This window comes from Astatotilapia calliptera, chromosome 7, assembly GCF_964374335.1.
Source record: "Astatotilapia calliptera chromosome 7, fAstCal68.1, whole genome shotgun sequence".
NCBI classification, from domain to species: Eukaryota; Metazoa; Chordata; class Actinopteri; order Cichliformes; family Cichlidae; genus Astatotilapia; species Astatotilapia calliptera.
Window position 1 is genome coordinate 45,327,952 of NC_137428.1, and position 24,192 is coordinate 45,352,143.

A 24,192-nucleotide genomic window follows, 5' to 3' on the forward strand; every position below is an offset into this window, starting at 1 on the left:
AAATAAAAAACTATTATGTATCATAACACTTTGCTTCATGACACCTTGTTTGTAGTTTTAACCTGTTATACACTTATCAACCACCCTGCCTTAGGAATAAAATCAGCAGTCTGTCAGCCGTCAAATCTAATTGGAAAAATTCCTCATACTGCACATGCAGCTGTTATTCCCCACAGCCATATTGGGATCTCTGCCTGCTGCCAAATTTCGGTGCAACATTTTTTTTCTTTATTATTCCTGTTTTGTCTAAAATAATAAAGACAAAATTTTAATATTGGGGTAAAAACAACCACACATGTGCATCACTGATTTAACTTAAGGACAGATTTTTAATATGCAATTAATCAGTAAGTCTGGTTTTTTGGGGGTTTTTTCCATATTCCATCAGTCTGCTGCCATTAAAGATTAAAATCTTTACATCACAAGTGATCTACAAAAGAAAACTGAATTGGTACTTGGTGCCCAATTTTTGTTTTTCTGTATATGGATAAAAACATTTCCATCATAAATGGATGCAGAAAAGGTATAAAAAACTGCCATAAATTAAATGTCTAAAGTTCAAAATTTCCTTGGAGTGGGTCCCAAATCTTCAAATGAAATGTAAAACAAAAATTGGGCACCAAGTACCAATTCAGTTTTCTTTTGTAGATCACTTGTGATGTAAAGATTTTAATCTTTAATGGCAGCAGACTGATGGAATATGGAAAAAAAACAACAATTAATTGCATATTAAAAATCTGTCCTTAAGTTAAATCAGTGATGCACATGTGTGGTTGTTTATCTGTTTTACCCCAATATTATAATTTTCTTCCCCATTTATGTCACAATAAATAGCATCAGAAATTATGACTGAGTCAGTAAATAGAAAATTTGTCATTTAATGCAACATAATTGTGACTGAATTACAATTAATCTCATGGAAACAAATCACCAAACTGACAGACAGGATGTTTCATACAGGTATATATTACAATGTGCCTTGTTATATAATACAGTCAGGTTCTGTTTTTAATAAAAATAAGCACTGGAGGAGAAAGTGATACTTTTTTTTTTAAATTTTATTGTAAATTGGACATTATGCAAATTACTTTTGCGACTGATGACTTGTTAATTAAGCTTGTTAAGTGGTCACAGAACTCCCTGCACTGAGTGAGAGTTCAGACAATATCAAGTCAAAAGGTAGCCAGGAGTGCTGCAAGCTGGAGAGCGCACACACAGGACAAAGGGTGAGGGGGAAGTACCAGAATGAGAGAACAAGAACATTGAGTGGCTGACAGTGGTGGCTGCTTGTGCCAAATATATCAGTCAATGAACACAAAACTTCTTTTTTTTGGGTGGTGGTGGGGGCACGAGGGGTGTGGGGTGGGGAGTTGTTCGTTTCAGCCATAGTAACTGACTTCCTCTGTAAATGCAGACAGAAATTCTCCCAGAAATGAATTTGTTTTCACCATTATTGCAAATTCTAACAGATTTTCCAAACAAAAAGGTGTGGTCTCACTGATGCAATACTTACTGCACACATGATATTTTATTTCATAAGGGTGTTTATGCAAACAAGTGTCCACCCTGTGTCCTATGACTCGCAAAGTTTCCTCAAGATAGATTTTACCAAATACGATCACAAATTCAGTATACAGGAGAGTGTCTGTATAAAATCAAAACAGTCATCCAATGTGACGTCTGTGAGACCAAACCTTTCTTTGCCCCCGTTTTCTCTAATTGTTTGTACAAAGACGATACAACTATCCAGTCATGCAACATTTTTTTGGATGGGGATGGAGGGGCTGGGGGCGGGGAGTGGGGATCTGACTGTTATCTTTGCGGTTTTTAAGCATTCTGCATCTCTTTGCCGATCTTGTAGCTCAAGATCTTGTTCCAGTCGATCTTGGTACGTGTCACAGGAAGCTGGCGGCGTAAGGCTTTGAAGGTAGTGTCCGACATGGTCTGGTAATTCTCGTTGATGGCCGTCTACAAGGAATGAAATAAGGATGAAGACAGAGAGGGGACTGGATTTAAAAAAAAAAAAAATACTCAAATAAATCTAAATTTTCCCCAGGTCTGAAGAAGTCTGTGTGGTGTAGGAAAATGGAGTTTTATAACCACATTAGGGTATGTCAGAGTTTTCTCCAGGCCTTGTTGTGAAAGTCCAGCTTTCTCTAAAAAATGTCCAGCTTCATCCAAGTGACTCAGCTTTCTATTCATTGTCACTCTAAAACTTGACTTCCTGTGCTGCGAGTTTGCGAACGTGTAAAATGTTTTCATTATCTCCTGAATTGAGTAACACAAACTCCTCACAACTAAAAGTAACAGATTATCACACAAAACTAAAGCCAAACAACAAAAGATTTTAGTGTGGCAGTAAGTGCTGGAGTCATAACTGTAAAATGTTTCCATCATTTGTGAGGACTTCTGATCTAAGGTGAAAGTTCAGGTTCAACGAAATCTCCTGACATACCTGATAGTCATTCTCTGCAGCCTCCATGATCTTAACAAACTCCTTTGCAGTTGCAGCCTCATTCTGAAAACATGACATTCTTTTGAAGAGGGGAGAGGACAAGGCATCCAACAAAAAAGAAACTTTAAAACCTACACTGCAACTACAGAGCAGAAAACCTCCCCTGGTAGCTGGTACCAGGTCAAAACTTAATTACTAACATAAAATTACAAGTAATCACCCTAAATACATACAAATGTAAAAGTATGGGGAATGATCGTTGCAGCTTCTGCTTGGACTTCACAGAAATACTCACAGAAATTGACATGGACTCCTGAACCTCTTTGTGGCTCACCAGCTGGACATTTCCATCCTCATAGTAATGAACCTAGAAATACATATGGAAATATATAGTGTATTTCTAACCAAAATTTCTTCTGTGCCATGAAATGATTGGAGCTGTAAAAAAAAAAAAATCAAAGAGCTGTGTGCCAACAAACAAATCTCAAGAGGTCTAACAAACCACTCCCCCCCCCAAAAAAAGGGGGGGGGGAGTGAAGGAAACGACAACAAAAACCAAGAACACAAAATTTTAGTACTGAGCTTATGGGAAAAAGTAGACAAGGGTGCAACAGAAATTAACTGAACTTTGTGATAAATAAACAAAACACGGTAAAAAAAAAAGAGAAAAAAGAAAGAAAGATGACAAAGGAAGAAAAAAGAAACTGAATTTGATTAAAGTCTACATGCAAATGTTGTCAGTAAACGTGAGTTTGAGTATGCGTGCTGACATGCATAACACAACACAGTGTGTCCGTTTTACGTCAAAGATTGTTGTTCAGATAACATACCTGGATTTTCATGATTCCTGCCACTTGGGTGGTGGAGGGGGAGATGGTAAATTTCCATTCTGACCTCCAGCGTCCATTCCTAAACAACGAGAAGGAAAGATAAACACACTTCAGTCACTTTTACTTGACTCAGCTAACTGTCCAGTACATTGGCTCAACTGTCATCGCCTATACTGAAAAATAAACAGAAAAGGTATATGACTTTGTGTTTTTGGTCAACAACAGTGGCAATACAGATAGTAAGAAAGGTATTCACAGTATGAAGTATAGCATCACATTTAAAAACCAGTTAATGTGCGCCTTCATTTAAAGCAATGTAAGAGTTTCTTGAGTTAAGATGACATAGAAGAGTTTTGTTAAGATCCATAAAGATGTAACGTGTTACATCTTGTTCACAGAGTTGCTCTGTGTTATGTCAGTAAAAGCATTACTAATGATGGACCAACAGCTATTTACGTCAGTGAACCATCTCCTAATATGTAGTGAACAGACATGGAAATTAGTTTGGACACTCTACTGCCAATTTTCTTCATTTGACTAAAATTTGCATACTACATTGAAGTTCTGGCTTATTACAAAGTGCTCTGATCAAATATGCGGTCTTGAGGTCAGAACCGACCTCCCATCCAATTCGGCCAACTGGGTGACCCTTTGCAGGGTGAAAATCGCAGTGTCCAATTTTTCAATAAAACGCACTTCTATTTTAGTGTGGGGGTGCAAGCATTACAGAAGAGTGAAAAATGATATTTACAGATTTTGACAAATTTTTGAATCATTAAGTTCTAATATGTCTTTTTCATTAGATACAAAATCTCCATGTGAAAGTTTTGATCCTTTTCACTGTGATTTGCAAATCAAAAAATAAATAAATAAAATTTATTTCACTTTCAAACCATTACAGCAGTCACGTACAGTAGTTTTGGGATTACTACACCCAACACTTATAAGACCAATAAGACCCAGCAGCAAAGAGGATTGGTGCAGTTCTTATCCAATTAGATTAACCTGATCAAAATCAACAGAGTCTAACAGTCCAGAGTTATGTGCCAATTACTGCAATGTCCTTAAACACTTCAAGAAACATTTGAGGATTTCAATGGTTTTATTGTATTTAACATGTAGTTGTTGTTAAGGTTAAAAATCATCTGCCTAAATACTAGTATTGAAAAAAAAGATTCATCTGAAAGCAGAAAGGGAGGAGACACAAGAAATATCAGAAAATATAAGGGAGGGAAAATATCACACTAATGTTTTGACTGTTTTACACATACCAGAAGTTTTTTGGTTGAAACTGATGGCACTCAATGCACACGATGATAGTTTGATGTCCATCAATGGTTTTCGCATAAATCTGAAGTCAAAAGACAAAAAAGACACTTTCAGATTTCACATGCAACTCAAGGCCACTTTCACTGCTCAACGTGTGCAGAATTGACACCACACGGTGGTTTTATAGTCAAAACTTAAATTATATACCTGCCCCTGTCATGGTACTTAGAGGATGTCATATATACACAACACATTTAATAAGTAGGACAACAGCTGTTTTGCAAAGTAAAAGACAGGCTTATCTAAATACTGGCCTGCTACTGCTTCCTGCTTGAAACTGATTAAATTTGACTGTACATGTTGTATTTGATCACTAATAACATTAGGCTACTTTTAGCTGCTAATTTGTTGCAAGGGATTAAAAAATAAAAATAAATAGATACCCTTCCTGTTCCAATCCCCAAGGGTTAAACGAATGTATAAAACAAAATATTAATCTTGAAATGCAAGTGGAAACAAAATGAAGGCCACTAAAGTTCTAATTTAATAGAAAACAGATCTCCGAATGAAGAGGATCACTATGCAAAGGCAAGAGATTTTGGTCCTAAAAGCTCTGGTTTATGTTTGTATTCTGAGCAGTTCTGTTGAATTGTGTGTGACTTTTAAATGTATCTGTTTTTATAAGCCTGTAGGAAAACACCAGAGAACAGTGAGCTTCAGTCCCAATTATCAGTCATCTATATTACACACAAGCCTCTGCTGTTAAGTTTAGAGCAATGTGTAATAGTTGTAACGTGTGTTTTGAACTCCAGAGTCAGATCCTGTGGGAGAACTCCCTCTTGCTTGATGTTTTCATAAACTAATAGCTTTAAACACACAATGAAAAAATGAACTTTCTGAGGTGAGCAGTTCAGGCTTGAACATACGGTGCAGACACCGCTCGGATAGTGCTCCTTGACATAGGCCCTGACAGCAGAGTCCAAGGCACTCCTCCAGCCTTCCAGGGAGCTGTCAACATCATGGGGCCGTGGGTCACTGGCCTCCTTCCTCAGGTGGTCAAACTTGAAGGAGATCTTATTCTTGGGGTCCAAGACCCTGCCATTCCCAAGATCACCATGCTCTGTGATTAAGACCTGAAATATAAAGCGGGGGGGTAAAGGAATGAGAAAGAGAGCTGTGGGAAGGCCAAGAAATAGAAAATGAAAGAGCACTGGAAAAATAAGTAAAACATGTAAGAAAGAAAAATTAATAAATAATCCGACAAGAACATGTATGGAAAGAGAACAGCACAATAAAGAAGTAGAGCTGTGGTAAATTATCTAAGGAGACAGGAGAGATGAAGAGGAAACAAAAGGATGAAAAGAGGAGGACGGAGAACAATAGGAACCACAGGCATCAGCCTGAACTTTCCATCTTCTGCCTTTCACCTCAACACTTAGCTCAGTTAGCTGGGCACCAGACAGGGGAATTTCAGCCCAGCATATGGGAACAGAGGGACATGATGACATCTTTACATAAGACAGTGTAATCATTACTAAAGCCAACACAGCCACATTCATTCAGCAGTGTTCAACCTTCACACAAATGCACAGCAAGCAAACAGTGACATTTAAATAAAAGTGGCTATGTGATCCTGTTTTGCAGGAACTAAAGGAGAAGATTCAGACTTGTTTGATCTTTCATCCAATTTTATTTGTCTCTTTTAATGCCAATGATACAATTATACTATGTTTTGCATCACTTAAACCATAATATATTTGGAGGCTACCATCTCTCTTCTAACCCTGAAGTCTAAGAAAAGTGTCACTTTTTTATTTCTGATGATAGTCTTGGCTGGATGAGCTAAAGAAACAGATCTCTATAAAACTGTGCTTTTACATTACAGGAACGTCACACTTGTGACTGCCTGGTCCACATGGAAAAAGTTTATGAACTGAGTCACTCATTCTTCTGATGTGCATCAACTATAGCAGTATCTAACTGTGCGTTGGAGCTATAAAGTGACTAATGCCAAAAGTAATAAAAGTCCTGTTCTTTAGCTTCTGTATTGCTACCATAACCTCAGGGTCAAAAAGCAAAGCATGAGCTCACCTGTTCTTCGTAGCCCTCGATTTTCACGGGGGTAAACTGGTCCAAGTTGTACTGTGCAAATGCACTACGGAGAGAGATACCAAGTTAGTTAGATCGCAAACACAGGAGTCCCGCCTTGCTGGTTATTAAAACTTTTCAATCTTAATATATGTTGATTAACTTGTAACTATTCAGCATGTCCAGGTCTAGAACTCTTAGATGTAAACTGAATGGTTTCTTCTTGCTGTTAACGTGTTGGACAGGGGAGAAATGGTCAGGTGTAAAAACCTAAGCAACTAAAACTAGTCTGGTCTGTGAATCTCAAGTTGTATTCCTCTTTCATCTTCAGTTGTTGCAATGCAAATCTGTATTTTCCGTCTAACATCTGAAATTTTTTAATTGTGGAAATAGCACAAGGGAAGACTTACTGCGCTGCACCTTCCCTGAGCAGATTGTCATTGTTGAGCAGCAATCGCACATCTAAGAGGAAAAATTGTCATATTATTATTATTAATGGTGGCAGAAGAGGAAATAATACAGGAACAGCAGATCATCTCCATGACACGCACACAAACACTAAAGTCACAGCTGCCAGCAGTCAGTGTTTGCAGCATCTATGCCAGGGGAGTGAAGCAGACATGGTAAATTAGCTCAGTGGAAAAGGCTATAATCACATAGAGATGAAAGGGGGAAAAGTTGCAACAGGGGACTGTTTTTAGTGTGTGCATATGAGTGTGTGTGGCTGACAGGCTGTGATAAGCGGTAAACAGACAACCCCAAAGGCGTTCCTCTGAGGTGACGACATGTACCGGGCCAGGATGAGTCGTTAACAAAGCCAAGACACACATACACACTGTCTCGAGGGGCACTACTGTGACAGTGTGGTGTCAACTCTGGTGCTGCAGGGCGAGACACATTTTGAGCAAAACATCACAGTCTCAATTTAATTTCCTGGTGGCCATAAAATCCAAATAATGGATTCTATTTTAGGTCCTCTGTATTAACTGAAACCAAAACTATTTTAGTGTGAGAAACCTACACAAAGACACAAAACAGTGCTGCACTGACACAGTACTGTAATGTACATTAATGGTGTGTACATGACTTGCTCTCCAATGATGGTTGAACGGGTGGCCATGTATAGACTCCCTTTTGTACTATTTATTTCAATGTAGCCAGCTATACTGTATGTAAAAGGGTTAGGGCATACACAACAGAAACACAAATACAGCATTCTGTAACTCCTGAGCAGTTCACACTTCATTGATGCCTCCTGGCTCTGATGTTGACAAAAGCTGTCAGACTAAAAATAAAAACTTACTAAAACAAGTCTCTAATTGTTTACTTAGAACATAGTTGGCACGGCTTTAAACCATGTACCAAAGGCTGCTTTACGGTCTTGGAGCACCTGTGACCAAATCATTTCCTCTAGGACTGACAAAGTATTCCGATTTTTTTTGTATTTACACCAGGCAGTATTTTAAAAATGTCAGCACCGCTGACATTTTTGATATTTTTCCCAGCTAACCACAATTCCTCAAGAGGCGCTTGCTTTTTCCAGGGGGCCAGAGAATGAGAATATACGCTCAATGATTTGGCCACTTAAATAAAGGTGACTCATTACACCATCTGATGGTGCAAAATGGTATAATACCAAAGTACATCTAGGTTCTAACACAAGTTGAAGTTAATATCTCTTCAACAAAAGACACGATGATAAAAAATGTAAACATTACCCATATAATTATTTATATCACATTTTCACTGTTTGCCTTTCATGTTTTCATTTCCCTCACTTTTACATTTAACAATAGTTTTTGTCAATACAGAGTTACTGGAAACTGTAACAAAACAGAATTTGCTGCAGACAGTCTCTTTATACATAAGTCAAGCTATTCAAATACACTTTTATGTATTTATGTTTGGTGATTGCAGACTCATACATTGCATTAAACTACAAGTTCTGAGCAATGTAATCATTGTTAATCTTATGAAAGAATATACAGAGGAACAAGAACAGAAAGCTCACCATTGAAAACTTCATTAAATTCTCCTGGTGGGGCGTGGATGACAAAGTTAGCCGCTATGCGCACCTAAAACCAAAGATAGAAGGCAGAGGTTACATGTCAGTGGTCTGATATAAACAGCAGAAATATCAGCGTGTTGCCTGCATTTTAAATAGGGGCTAAAATGTGACATTCATATTTAGCTCAAATTCACAGTGTAAACATGTGTACACAGTGCCACCAACAGAGGGTGTAACATGACTGTCTCACTGGTTTGGAGGGTGGAGTGAGGTTTTTCTGACATTTCAGTCTCCAGAATATCTGAGCAGCATCGAACAGTCTTTTTTTTTTTTTTAACCTCCTATACTTCTCTTCTTCTGCTATACCACAGCACTTCCTGTTTCCAGGTCACATGTCAAACTGACAGCCAGCTGACAGCCCCTCCCTCTCTTGCTTGCTTTACAACCATATAAGGAAATTAAAATGTGCTGAGCACTACTACACACACGGTCTCTTGCCCTACCCCTATACATTTCTACCTCACTCTATCATTGGCAGGGGACGGCAACTCAGCCAGGTTCCCTCTCATCTCACAAGCTGGTATATCAGAGAAAGTGTGCATATGAGAGAGAATGTGTGTGCACGTGTGGGTCCTATGGGTTCTTATTAGTGAGTGTATATACACTACTGCTAGGCACTCACAGAGAGCAGCAGATTGATTTTTGCTAATGAGCAATGCTCAGAGAAAGGAAGGCACTTGGGAAACAACGTGTGTCTGTGTGTGTCTCTCTGTTATGCTGAGATCAAAGTTTATCTGCATTAGTCTAATCTGTCATGAGATCATCATGACCCAGTTACATTAAACAACAAAAAAATTCATGTGCATTTGAGCACATAACAGATAAACACAGTCTTTGCTAAACAGATGGCGGAAAACTGTTTGTGTGTGTTTATGACTTGAAATCCCTGCGGGAAGACTAATTTGCATTGGGTTTCCCTCATTACACTGGACGGCAGTGTAAACAGACTGCATCACACACACACACACACACACACACACACACACACACACACACACACACACACACACACACACACACACACACACACACACACACACACACTTTTTCTAAGAACCAGGTTTACATGTTATTTAGTCTAGTTATATCAGCTAAGTAGAAAAACAAAGCCATCACATATCCATGTTCTTAATTGTATTAAAATGCAGTCACTGTCATCTAAAACAGGAGCACTTACAGGGTGAAACATGTAAGCACTGGATATGCGTGCGATTAGTTAAACTGGATGTTTATTTGTTGCTGCCCTTGCTAATCAGCAACAGAAATACCAGTCAGTTAAGCTAATTATTCATCCATTAAAGTACAAATCCAGTCAACTGCTGAGATGTCATAGGATCAGCAATGCATATAAGGCAAAAATTGCTTGTTATTCAAGACCAACAGGTGTTTTACCTCGAGACAGAATCATTTGCGCTACAAGGTTTGGAGGGGGATGAGTTGGGTTTCTTTAAAGCTGGAATTAGAGCTGAGCTGGACGCGTTTGTGGGGTTTCCAAAATATTTTAGGGAACTTAATTAAAAGAGCTGTCATGTTGCTGACTGGGCACTTATAATTTTAGCTACTGGACACTTCTCCTGTAGTTAAATCAGAATTGACCCAATTTTGAGTAGTAAATGTGTTTAGGGTGGATTTTTGATCTGCACTGCTGGAAGTACGACTATATTCACAGATTAATAATGAAAAAGCACACACACACACACACACACACACACACACACACACACACACATATATATTAATTACTACCAAAGACAATCTGTAAGCACATTAACTAGTTCAAATATCTGACATCAAACTGAACTCCTTTCAGCCTGATCTGGTTTCAATAAAGTCTATTAATAGTGCTTAAGTTCAGCAGGAGCTGTAATTACAGCTGGACATTAGATATACCATCTCAGTGTCAGAAAAATTGTTATTCTACATTATTTTCATGTGGTGTCTTGCAGTTTTACTGTAATGTGATACGATAATATCCATAAATCTTTGTGAATGTGTTATTCATGGTGACACACGGGGGCCAGTGGGCTTCCCAGTACGCCACTGACAAGAAGCAGGGAACACACACACACACACACACACACACACACACACACACACACACACACACACACACACACACACACACACACACACACACACACACACACACACACACACACACCTGAATAGAAAACTATTTGAATATTTACTATAAAAACAGATTTCCAAGCACTCAACAGCTGAAACAGTACTTCAAGTAACACTGATTGCAGATAATTGAATCTTACTGTGTGAACTTAACACAATTAACTGTGAAGAACCTACAGCTAGTGAGAGGGATGGGGATGGTTTTACAATTAAATCATGCTAAAAACCACATTTTAAGGAAATGGAGATGAAAGTCTAAGACCAAGGGAGCATACTGTGGTTTAAAATGATTCACTAGCAGGAGAATGGAGACGCTCTATTAGTTTACAAGTAAAGGTATTGACTTTTAAAAGCTTGTTACATCACCTCTTTCTTCCTCCGAGTACCTCAAACTTGATTTACTATTGCACTGAGTCTCCACCACCCGAGCAACACTGCCTGCAGCGCATGTAGCAGAGCATCATCAAACATGCATAGCATGCAAGGCTCTGGTATGGTCACTAAGAGAATTTTTCAAGCTCAGTGCTGGCCTTTTGGGTTTATTTGGGTGGGGGGAAAACGTTGACATGGATACATTTTGTTCAGACAAGCAATAAGGATCTATTTATGAGTCATTTACCAAGTACCATGACAGATCACAATCATTTAAGAGCAGTTTAGCATGGTGGGTGATCTTCAAAGAACCATTGCATAGTTCCCAGTAAATGTTGACTACTACTTTTGCTTGAAATGCCCAACTCTACTACATACCAAACTTGAAACTGATTCTGCTTCTGAAATCAAACAAACAGTACCACAAACATAACCTCTTCAGGGCTCTAGAGTGCGACCAATTTGGTCGCATTTGCGACCAAATTTTTCAGTGGTGCGACTAAAAAAAAAAAATTTGGTTGCACCTGTGCGACCAACTGTTCGGGTAGCAAAAAAAAAATCTGCAACCTTCCCTTTGGTCAACAACAGACACACATTATGCCCCTATCGTGGACTAAACCAATCAGAGATAGTAAGGGGCGGGACCTCTCTGATTGGCCGTGGTCCAGTTGGAAGTGCAGGTGGAAGTGGAAGGTGAGTAGCTTGAATAAAGCGATATCAATTCGTTAAATCCTGAATCGACTTTTAAATATAACTGTGTTTGGCCAGAAACGCCAGATTCTCAGATTAAAGCTCACAAAACCATTTCAACAACAACCAAACAGCAAATGAGAGCAGGTACACGGACTCCACACAAAGACGTAAACACAGAGCGGACCGACACATCAGAATCAACTTTGTCTTTCTCGGGCGGCCCGTAGACGGACACGCTGTCGGAGCTCGGCGATTCTGCGTCGGGTCCGCTGTGATTACGTCTTTTTGCGCTGATTCTGAGCTGCAGGTTTTGTCTCTCTCCAACCAAAATTCGCCGAGCCAGCAGCAAAAGAAGCAGCAAACTGCGCTTCACATTTGATCAATGTCGTCATGAATTTTGCTGTTTTGCTTCCACGACTATTAAAATCACACTCCATGCACAGCTAGCTCTCTCTCTATACTTCAAGAACAGTTTCCCGTCTCCAATCTCTGTTTTCTGTATTATTCATTCGCTTATTACCCACCAGTCTACCGTTGTTTACAGCGCTGTCGGCTGCTGTCTTTTTCTTTTCTTTTTTTTACTTAAATGACCTCGGACAAGAAAGCCTATTTTTTCTGTTGTTCAATACTGAAGAAATTTAAACTTTATATGCAGAACATTGTAGAATATTTTTAAGGTTATCTGCTATAAAAAGCCAGACCAGGAAAATCTCCTTCATGTTTTTCTGTGTTTTATTCTCAGTTACTTTCACACAAAGGCACCTGCTGTGATGTTCACAATTCTGATGAAGTCAGTACTGATAAATGATCAGAATTATAATATTTCTGACTGAGGCTAAGTTGAATCGAATCGGGACTTTGAAAACCAGAATCGAATGGATTATAGAAATCAGTGATGATACCCAGCCCTAGTGAGCAGCCTAGGCACGACAGAGGTGGATGTAGCTGTAATAGGAAAAGAACTATTGCTAACTTTTCTGTTAAGTTAAGGCCTGATCCTTCTGAAATTCATAGCCAGTGCTCTGACACGGTGTCATCAATCTTTGAATGCTGAAAAAGCACAGTGTATCCAGAAAAACACATTATATTATATAAATTATTATAAAATTTGTGTTTAAAAAGTTAGGCATACCGGTACGCCCATGGCAAAAAGTTAGTCTAGAGCCCTGCTCTTTGATCGAGGTAATTACGTATTGTAATTACCTTACACTTAACATTGCGTCAACAATAAAATTTTGTTGTAGACGCAATGTTAAGTGTTCTCTCAGTGCGTTACACCGGGGCACAGATATGCTGGGACACTTTAGGGCTCTGAGACCTATTTTCATCATTGAGCACTGACTGCTACTGTGCCACAATGGGCAGCACTCAAGTAAAAAAAATCTCTACAGGGAATTATATTAACAACTCCCAGGCATTAGTGCATGAACTCTGATACACTGCTGTGCAACTAGTTGAATTCATGCTAATTTATTGTATACCTTGTGCATATCTTGGCTTGGGGTATTCTGCTTATACCAAGTCACGTCAGGCTCAACTTAAATGCTGGTTTCCTTATTTTATTGTAAAATAAAATATAGCAATTAAATATTAGGGGTGCAACGATACACAAAATTCACGGTTCGGTTCGGTTCGATACTTTGGTGTCACGGTTCGATATTTTTTCGATACAAAAAAATGTTCATGCCTTTTTAATTTGTCAGTTATTAAAATTATAAATATATATTTTAACTCAAAAGTACAGTTTTTAAATTTAACCCTAACCCTTGTGCGCGTTTTTTATTTTGACAGCGAATGCGCACCTGCGGACCACTTATGTGCAGCCCTGGTTATTTAGCTCGTCATATTGCAGCCACAGAAATTCTTTTGTCCATGAAACCATAAAGCTGCACTTTCTTTTTGCCTTATAGTCTCATTTGTCATAACTTCTCCGTTTTGTGGTAAGCTTTTCTTTGGCTGTCACTTCTTCACCCTGACCTGTCTTATTTGGCTCAGCAGAACTAAAATATATATACTGCTGCTTTTACACACGGACTCACATAAGCTCAGCGATTCTCTGCGCGATCAACCTCTCACATGTTTAAGCTTGCTGCGGGAGATTTCACTTGTCATGTTTGCATAGTAAGCTAACGATTAATAAGACGATGTCAGAGGAATTGGTGCCCAAATTATCATCACTCACAGATCAGTGCTGTCGCTCTCTATACACAGTTCGCACGATTGCAAAGTGAAAGCAAAAAAACAAGCGCAAATTCAAACGCGATTTCAATATGTCACATATTGACAGTGGCTCACCGATGCCAATGACATAATTACCCAGCTACATTTCTGAAAGAATGCAAAAGCATTGACATATATTTTTCCTTCCTACAATAGCCCGACGGGCAGGGTAGCCCGTCTGAAAAAAATCGCTAGCCCCAGGACGTCGGGCTAGCGATTTTGCGAGCCCTGTATCTGATTGAGGAATCACTCATCTTTGGAAAAGAGAGTTTATTACAGAGAAATGGCTCTTTCCAAAATAAAAGCTATACTATCCGCTTCTTCTGGGCTATATTCTCAGCAGCATAAGGAGAATCATGTGCTAACAGCTGTCTAAATGACTCGGCTAAAGTTAGTAGCATGCTTGTTGTTTTTGTCTTTGCACTAGGATGATGTCGGCGTAAATGTGCAGTCATATTCGTTGTGTTCCCACTAGTGCTTTCAGGTTAATCTCGTTGAAATGACCTTAACGCCACAACACGGCAAATCTCCGTTAATGAGCTACCGCCGATCGCCCCGTGCATGGGGCTAGACGGCCAACACGTTAACGAGCTAACTGCGCTAACACACTAGTTCCCACCCATGTAATTAAGCATTGCGTGGCACATCCAACATACTGTTTTACTTTAGTCCATGACTCGCTTACCTTCAGGGTCATACGTCACATGAAAACCAAAATAATTCCAAACGCCAGATCTCAATGAGAGTGGGGGAGGTCCATCTTGCAAGGAGAGCTTAACTTCTGTCTTGCTAGCTTGCCCTGCGCTCTTCCTTCTGACGATGCTGTCTGTGTTGAGCGCTCAGTGGATCTGCGCTCGACAGTGCAGCCTAGGCGGAGTAGTCGAACGCAGATTCACTGAGCGCTCAACACAGACAGCATCGTCAGAAGGAAAGTTGATAAAATAAATTTCAAATGTTGTATTGTTCGATACATATGCGTACCGAACCGAAAGCACTGTATTGAACGGTTCAATATCGATACGAATATCGTTGCACTCCTATTAAATATGTCTAATAATATAAATGTAATGATTTATTAGTAGAATAATAAGTGACAGACACAAGATAAATAAAATAATTGATAAAGTATATGGGTGTTGTTTATCTAATTTCTTTGCACCAGTGACAGTCATACTGCAAACTGTTGTCATTCACAGTTGCACCTGAACCAAGGTTCTTGTAGATTGTACCCTATTTAATGTCTGTGACCAGACACAATAAGTTAAAATAAATGAGTTTCCAAGTAGAGGGAAAAGCCAAAGCACCATCTACTCTGAGCTTAAGTCATATCAATGCATTTCACAACAGTTTCTGATTAAGTGAAATACTTATGCAAGCATTAAAAAAGAAAAAAAAACTGTTAGTGTAAGAGGTGTGAAATACAAATGCGGTCGCTCTGCTTTGACCCAACTCTGTGCTACATTAGCTAAACCACTAGCTGCTGCATGGTGACATAAACTCAAACAACACAGAACTGAAAATAAATAGATCAGCCCATTACCACAGATACCCGTTCCATCTTTTTGAGTTAAATAAATGTTGGATCAGTGCATCCCTATTATTACATATCTCCACAGCTTAGGATAAATCACTTTCTAATTCATATCCAACTTTTTAATGCTTACTGCAGTTAAAAGAAAAAAGCAGCATGATTGGATCACAGTCTGATTACAACCCAAACTTTTTTTCAGTGCAAAAAAGGGCTTTTTAAAATACTCCTTAACAGTTTTATCACTTATCTTTCTAATGGCTCTTAGAGGGTGCAGCATGAGAAGCTGTTGTACAGGCACAAGCTAACCAAAAAGCTGGAACAATAATACTGGAGCTTCTCATACACACAAAGAATGAGGAGCACAGGCACCCCCTGTGGTGTGGGATTCTTGTGTCTTTGTACTCTCTTGGTCCAGACACCAGCTGGTGTCCTTTCTTTCAACTTGCTCACTGTATATTCATCCTCATAATACCACCCAACAACCCCGCTTTTTTACAACAGACACTCTCATCCTGCACCCTCTTAGTAAGAGCCTTTTCTTTAATCCCAAATGACACCCACTAACATTGAAACCACACTTGTCCTAATCATTATCACGCAATTCCAGATGCATTAAACTAATGACAATAACATAGAAAAGCAGGAATAAACTGTGGCAATATATTTACCAATGCCTTTTTTAAGCTCTACAGTGTCCGTGAATTTGATTCCCTTACTTGGCATGCAGCCATTTCAATATCCCAGATTTAAAAGGAAAAGAAATCTGTGGCGCTTTAAATGCTACAGAACAGACAACCCAATCTGTCAGGGGCAAATGCTGGGGGCCTGGATGATCAAAATTTATGGATAATGAGAACACAGCAGGATGCAAGAAAGATGAGGAAGACTGTCAGGTAGCCGCAGGCTAAACAGAAATGTCCCACTGCTGATCAAAATAAGAAGGTGGTGGCTGGTCGACACAAGATTAGGCTGAACCAACAAGACCTAACATCTGTGATGATGGAGATAAATACTATCAGAGGCAGACAGGCAAGAGATTATGACTTTTTAAAGTAATTATGATGTATGTGAATTATGAACTATGTGCTCTCTTTTTCATATCTGTCACCTGCTCTAGTCCTTTTGTTCAGGGTTACACTACTGACTTTCATTCATTCACATTCATTGCATTACAAGAAATGCAGTTTTAAAAAAATCTTAGTTAACTCTTAATCCATTAAATTTGAAAACAATGAAATCATTTTTTTATCTCCACTAATGAATGTGAAAGTTTTCCTTTCTTCCCACTGGTGCCTTTCACAGCATTTCTTTGGACTTCATCCATCACCTGTGCTAGAAAATTGCAACCCTGATGGCAAACTAAAAGTGTACATCATTAAAGGCATCTACACCCTCACTTTTTTTCTTTTTTCTTTCCTTTATAAAAAAAATACAGTGGGGCAAAAAAGTATTTAGTCAGCCACCGATTGTGCAAGTTCCCCCACCTAAAATGATGACAGAGGTAATTTGCACCAGAGGTACACTTCAACTGTGAGAGACAGAATGTGAAAAAAAATCCATGAATCCACATGGTAGGATTTGTAAAGAATTTATTCGTAAATTAGGGTGGAAAATAAGTATTTGGTCACCTCAAACAAGGAAAATCTCTGGCTCTCACAGACCTGTAACGTCTTCTGTAAGAAGCTTTTCTGTCCCCCACTCGTTACCTGTATGAATGGCACCTGTTTGAACTCATCATCTGTATAAAAGACACCTGTCCACAGCCTCAAACAGTCAGACTCCAAACTCCGCCATGGCCAAGACCAAAGAGCTTTCGAAGGACACCAGGAAAAGTATTGTAGACCTGCACCAGACTGGGAAGAGTGAATCTACAATAGGCAAGCAGCTTGGTGTGAAAAAATCAACTGCGGGAGCAATCATCAGAAAATGGAAGACATACAAGACCACTGATAATCTCCCTCGATCTGGGGCTCCACGCAAGATCTCATGCCGTGGGGTCAAAATGATCATGAGAACGGTGAGCAAAGATCCCAGAACCACACGGGGGGGACCTGGTGAATGACCTGCAGAGAGCTGGGACCAAAGTAACAAAGGTCACCATCAGTAACACACTACGACGGCAGGGAATCAAATCCCGCAGTGCCAGACGTGTTCCGCTGCTGAAGCCAGTGCATGTCCAGGCCCGTCTGAAGTTTGCCAGAGAGCACATGGATGATACAGCAGAGGATTGGGAGAATGTCATGTGGTCAGATGAAACCAAAGTAGAACTTTTTGGTATAAACTCAACTCGTCGTGTTTGGAGGAAGAAGAATACTGAGTTGCATCCCAAGAACACCATACCTACTGTGAAGCATGGGGGTGGAAACATCATGCTATGGGGCTGTTTTTCTGCCAAGGGGACAGGACGACTGATCCGTGTTAAGGACAGAATGAATGGGGCCATGTATCGTGAGATTTTGAGCCAAAACCACCTTCCATCAGTGAGAACTTTGAAGATGAAACGAGGCTGGGTCTTCCAACATGACAATGATCCAAAACACACCGCCCGGGCAACAAAGGAGTGGCTCCGTAAGAAGCATTTGAAAGTCCTGGAGTGGCCTAGCCAGTCTCCAGACCTCAACCCCATAGAAAATCTGTGGCGGGAGTTGAAAGTCCGTGTTGCTCGGCGACAGCCCCAAAACATCACTGCTCTCGAGAAGATCTGCATGGAGGAATGGGCCAAAATACCAGCTACTGTGTGTGCAAACCTGGTAAAGACCTATAGTAAACGTTTGACCTCTGTTATTGCCAACAAAGGTTATGTTACAAAGTATTGAGTTGTATTTTTGTTATTGACCAAATACTTATTTTCCACCCTGATTTACGAATAAATTCTTTACAAATCCTACCATGTGGATTCATGGATTTTTTTTTTTTCACATTCTGTCTCTCACAGTTGAAGCGTACCTCTGGTGCAAATTACTGACCTCTGTCATCATTTTAGGTGGGGGAACTTGCACAATCGGTGGCTGACTAAATACTTTTTTGCCCCACTGTACATATGATGAATACTATGGCAAGAAGCAAACTTCTGGTCGCAGTTAGCGAGTAAACCTTTAACTGTACTAATAGTGAATAGGCAGCTTTGTCTACTGCAGATTATGTCACCTTTGCTCACAACAGGAATAGGATCATTTTACTCCAAGTAGCCAACTATGTGACACATTTAGTACCAGCAGCTTGCATTACAACTTCCAGACAGCAGACCTACCAGGGTAAAGCTACTCCTTTCTGTATAGCTGCCTTAACCAGTTTGATGTGAGACAACGGTATAAATGTGAAGCCACACAACTATACATGAGTTCTCTTTCCACATCTCCACATTCATTCTGCTACAGCCACATACAGACAGGACTCCTGAATTTGTCTGTTAAAAATGGAAAAACCACCAAGTTCTGGCCGTTAGTTATGTATTCCCCATGGTCTAAGACAGCTGTTCAAAGCCAAGCTCAGGGACACATCTGGGACTGTTGGGACTTTCAAATGAAATGAAGGGTGATTTATTTTCACTCTTAGTTTATTGATGATAATGACCTTATTTAAGGTTTCTTTATAGCTCTTTTTACTCAAGTTTGGAAAAACAAAAGAACAAACAAACAACAACAACAACAAAAAAACCCCAAATGAGTTACTGTGATCTCAAGAGAAAATCTGAGTAATGCATCTCCCAGAAGAGGAAGAACTCTGCAAGCATCTTGTTCTCTGTAATTTATTGTAAAATGTAAATTACTGTAATATCTAAATATTTTCTGACAGTTTTTTCTGCCATTCTAATCTTTATTGAGATCCAGCCAGACAAATGCCCCCCCCCCCCCAAAAAAAAAAAAAAAAAAAAAAAAAATCACAACAGGCTTTATCCTATACACAGGATTTGGTGCATAATTTTAACCATAATGGCTTTCTGCACCGTCACAACATGGATCATTTACACTGATGCCCCAGGTAGGAATCAAGCAACTATCCTTTTTCTGTCTTCCCTGACAATTAAACATGTTAACTTTACCTAACTTTACACAAAATCGAAACTAATTCTGCTTTAAAATGTTTCATTCGATTTTTGTGGTGCTCCTTTCACATTTATGGTCGCATCACCATCAAAACATAAATCTGCATTGTTATTCATCCTCTATGGCTCCCATCAGTCTGGATCATCATTCTGCTTCAAGGAGTGCTGTGTCCCTTTAGTGGGCAAAAGGGGGAACTATAACATTTGCTTAGCTTCTTTGTTTGCTTTTGCTCACCAGCACGGGTGCGTCATGTGTACTTGCTGACAACTGAAACACTTGTAAACCTCAAAAAAAAAAAAAAAAAAAAAAAAAAACACCAACAGCTATTTTCACAGTGTATAAAGCTATTTCTTCCCAACTTACAAGAGGAAGAACTAAATACCGAAACTCAAAAATGCTGAAACTACCATGTGATGCTTTCAACTATTGAGTGATTGTATCCGATTAATACTTCCAGTTACTCCTCAACTCTAACCCCCAAAAATTCAGCTGGTCCCAGCTTCTCAAGTGTACTGATCTGCTTTCCATTATCATATTTTAATAGAAACTGAATATCTTGGACTACTAATTGAACAAAAAAGGGTCAATGAACAAAATATAATAAAAACTTTGCAACCCTATATAAATGGCATTCGACAGTACTGCCTCAGCTGTGAAGTTTGTCACAGCCGATTATACAGCTTAATTCTCTTTCTTGAAACAGGAACCAAAGCACCGAAAGTCAGACTACTCTTACAAATATCTTTTCCATTTACCATAGTCCTACGACAAAGTCAAGGTAAGTACATGTTATTAGGTAAACGGGTTGGCTGGCCTGTGAATTAATTTACTGTGTACTAGATCGTCATCCTAACTGCTGTTAAAAAATAAAAATAATAATATGTCGAACAACTTGATTGGCTGGCCACATGGGTCCCCAACAGCACAAATCACTTGAGAAAAAAACATGATAACTAATTTTTTTTCTTATCTTTTCTTTTGAAACCAGTGTTTATAGCAACAACTTTATAACAGCAAAACCTACCGCATGCACAAAGGAGTCTAACATGTAAAGCTTCAGTCACCAATTGTTTTGTTAATTCAAACTATTAATTTGAAAAATAAACCTGCTAATAATTCATACTGTTATTAAAGATTAAGCACTATATGAAAGTAATTAAATGAGCTTTTTTCCTGTACTGATAGAAGTCTGATTTACTAGCCAGGGGTTGAGTGAGGATGTTGTGTTGAGCAATAAGCAAAACCATAAAGTTGACTGATCATAGAGTTGACTGCTTTTTTTTTAACACTTAAGACACCCAGACACTTAAACTCAGGCAACAGAACTGACTGCTAACAGATTGTGCAACAACAGTTTCCTGTAATACTGTGTGTTCTTTCTGTACTGATATCAGGAAGCTTGCAGGCTGGTGCCCAAATGACTCAAGAAGTCTCACAGCAGTGCTTGGTAACTGTGGAAGAGATGACTCTTCTTGCTGTTAAATCATTTACAAATGGCAGAGTCTCTTTATTAATTTTCAAACAGGGAGCTCCAGCTTTTTTCCTTTTTCTTTTTTATGAATACCAAAATGAGGCTAACGGCCACAACACAAGCAGGACAGAAATTCTTCAATCTCCAGGGAGACATTTAACAAGTATTTTCCCAGAGCAAAACTCCAAATTCTTTACTGTATATGACAAAGTTCCAGACCTATCAAAAATAATACTGCAACTCCTTCCACCACAACTTAAAACAGTCATCTCACTAACATCACATCAGAGTAAGTGCGGAGTCCCACAAAAGCAAATAGGGAGATTTCTCACTTAAGAGTTTGGAAAGTACCATTGGTTGTCACTTTTACTCACTGTTAGAGTTTCTGGCAGGTCACCAACACTCACGTGGATGAGTTGCTTTTATTCAACAAATCATGACTGGACAGTAAAAGGGATATATACACTAAATCATAAATTATAGAAACTATTCCCCACTGTCACTGTGTCAAGCAGAAGAAAATGTTCATTTCCTCCCTCAAGTTTTTTTCCCCTCAGTGTTTTACAAAACAGGGCTAAGGGCCCAGAGCAGATGGCTGACTGCTCGGAGCGAATGCACCGGAGACGGCCCTTTAAAGTACACTACGATTTTAATGGAACGCACCCACCATGAATAGATGCATAATGCATCTTGGCCTCATACCACTTGTATTCGGAGAAGGAAATGAGCAATTTCCCCCCAGGTAAACACTGCATAACACTGGTTTCGTGTCTGGTGTCACTACCAGTCAGCCTGGCATGAAGCCAATCATCATTCTTTCAGCTCTGCAAAAATCAAACTGTCTGGTCAAAGTATGAAAGTGGCTTAACAATTGTCAAAACCAGTGTGGTTACAAGATTAAAGGAGCTCCCATCCTCTTCGCAAAACCAAAATCCAATGCTGTCAATGAGTTTACCACAGCTTCATGTTGTGTGAACACACCTGAAAAAAAAAAAAAACATTTCGGGTGGTCCTGAAATGTAATGTAGTACATGGCCAAAGAAAAAGAAAAACAAAACAAAACCATACAGTCACTTATAAATTCGAAGCTTGGTTAATGGCAGATGCTTGTGAGTTGTAAAGTGTAACACATTTATACAAATGCAGCTGCTAAATTGCTAAAAAGAACTCTGGAAACTTTTATAGTTTGATGTGGAACAGGGCGATGTGGAACAGGGCAAAATGAAACAAACCCTTCTTCTGTTCTTACTCTGAACAGTGTGTTACGTAACTCACAGGATGGAAACAGAAGAGTTATTAAAGATTTAATGGCTAACTGCGATATTAACAAGGTTAATGGGAAGAACTACATGTTTATGAGGAGAGCCTTAACACAGGTTACCAGTTACACATTTATATACACCGTTCTGTATGTTAACCTCCAACTATGGCTTCTTCGTACTATCTATTCATTGCTGAGGCATTTATGCATTTAAATCGTGAAGTCCGGCAAGTAAATAAACACTAGAAACAATGTTAAATACATTTTAAATGTTTACAATAAACATTTGCAAACTTTTATAGTTTAATACCTTACAATATAATAAATAAATTATAAGGCTGACAATTAATTAATAAATACCCTGCATAAAAGTTGCCATATTAATTTGCTCGTCGCTAACTGCTGACTTTGTTAACAAAGCCTATAATGAATATAGCGACGAAAAAATGCATTTAGCAGTCCAACAAGGATTCGTGCAAACCCCTTAGCTGAGGCACACGTCCTGTCAGCTATGCATGTCCTCTTATAAGGAAATGAGAAAAACCTGCAGCACTCTTGCATGGGCGTCACTGGTGTAAATCCTGCTTAAATTATGAGTCAGTTTTCTGCTACAGTTTTAGAAACAACACTGGTTGCTATGAGGCTTTCACAGCGGTAGAAACAGACTTTCAAACGACAGGACAGAATATAAAAGCAGTTTTTAATTTCTAGCATATCCTTCAGGGGATCTCGTAGTTCCCTCACCTTTCTCTGCTACTTCTTAGAGGGGCGAGAGTTATCAAACTAGCTAGACTATAGCATACGGTTGCTGATTTTACAGTTTGCTCTTCATAAAATGACCCGGCACTCTACCGCTTCCAATATTTTAACTTCTAAAGACATAAAAGGGGCACCCAACAGGCGAAAGGGCGTGTTAGTAAGTCTGGCTGTCTGTTAGCAGGCTGCGGCTATGCTACCCTAACTAACCTAGCTAGCGGATCCATGGTGCATGAAAACTTCCATAACACAAGTAAGCAGAGACCCGTGAGTGAAATGGCATGTCCACCGGGTGAAAAGAGAACGGGTGGTGAGCATAGGTGAGTGTATAAGACGTTCACGGTTCCTATTTTGAGTCAGGACCGTACAAGGAGCCTCCGTTTGAAATTCGCAAATGAGCGGAAGTTGAGCTAAAAATAAGAGCAGAAGCAGCAGAGGTTGTGCTGAGGCCTGGGTTTTCCCCAAATTTCATAATGCCGGTCGACGCCAGGATGCACCGAGAGCCAGGACCATATGCAACTCAGATTTTGGATGTTACCGTTTCACGCTGTGAGGTTTAACCTAGAATTAAATCGGCATCTTACCTTTTCCTCGTCGGATAGCTGCTCCTCATGATCCGCCATCTTTTCTTCCGGCACCACCAGCTTGTCAGAGCCCAGTGACGTCACGGGATGGGTGGTTCCCACGTCGGTTCGGTTTTGATTGATGCTCCGTCGAAGTTTGCTGTACTGACTGTGAAAGAGGAAGCTCCAAGCCACTGCTTAGTTCAGTGGTTAATTCCAAAAAAGGTTTCAACTCAGAGTGAACTAATTCACTATCAATTTGCAAACGTACTCTACATAACTTTTAAATTATATGATATTTGCAATATTTTTACTACTCATTCAAATAATACATACTGTTTCTGGGGATCAATAGCATATTAAAGTTTTTAATGCTGTAGAGTGAGTATATCTGAGGCTCTTTTCAGCAACCACACCACCAAGGTCTCCACCTTGACCCACA

The 24,192-nt window shown here is 39.4% G+C and overlaps 1 protein-coding gene across 1 annotated transcript; it reads right to left on the reverse strand.

The window, feature by feature from the left end:
• Positions 1 to 862: 862 nt before the first annotated feature.
• On the reverse strand, positions 863 to 23,916 carry LOC113024932 (F-actin-capping protein subunit alpha-2). Its single transcript, XM_026172236.2, has 10 exons — positions 23,772 to 23,916; positions 8,654 to 8,717; positions 7,053 to 7,104; positions 6,646 to 6,709; positions 5,481 to 5,687; positions 4,557 to 4,636; positions 3,286 to 3,364; positions 2,751 to 2,822; positions 2,456 to 2,518; positions 863 to 1,968 (listed from the first exon to the last, which is right to left on the reverse strand). Exons 1-10 carry the CDS (start codon positions 23,808 to 23,810, stop codon positions 1,828 to 1,830), a joined length of 861 nt encoding a protein of 286 aa, XP_026028021.2. The 5' UTR covers positions 23,811 to 23,916; the 3' UTR covers positions 863 to 1,827.
• Between the last annotated feature and the right edge of the window lie 276 nt (positions 23,917 to 24,192).

Excerpts from the sequence above, each read along its gene's own strand:
- LOC113024932 (XM_026172236.2), bottom strand. The coding sequence starts at position 23,810 with ATGGCGGATCATGAGGAGCAGCTATCCGACGAGGAAAAG. Across the intron at positions 5,688-6,645 it reads TCGAGGGCTACGAAGAACAG|GTCTTAATCACAGAGCATGG; the intron begins GTGAGCTCATGC and ends TTTATATTTCAG. Across the intron at positions 4,637-5,480 it reads ATCCGAGCGGTGTCTGCACC|ATTTATGCGAAAACCATTGA; the intron begins GTATGTTCAAGC and ends TTTTGACTTCAG.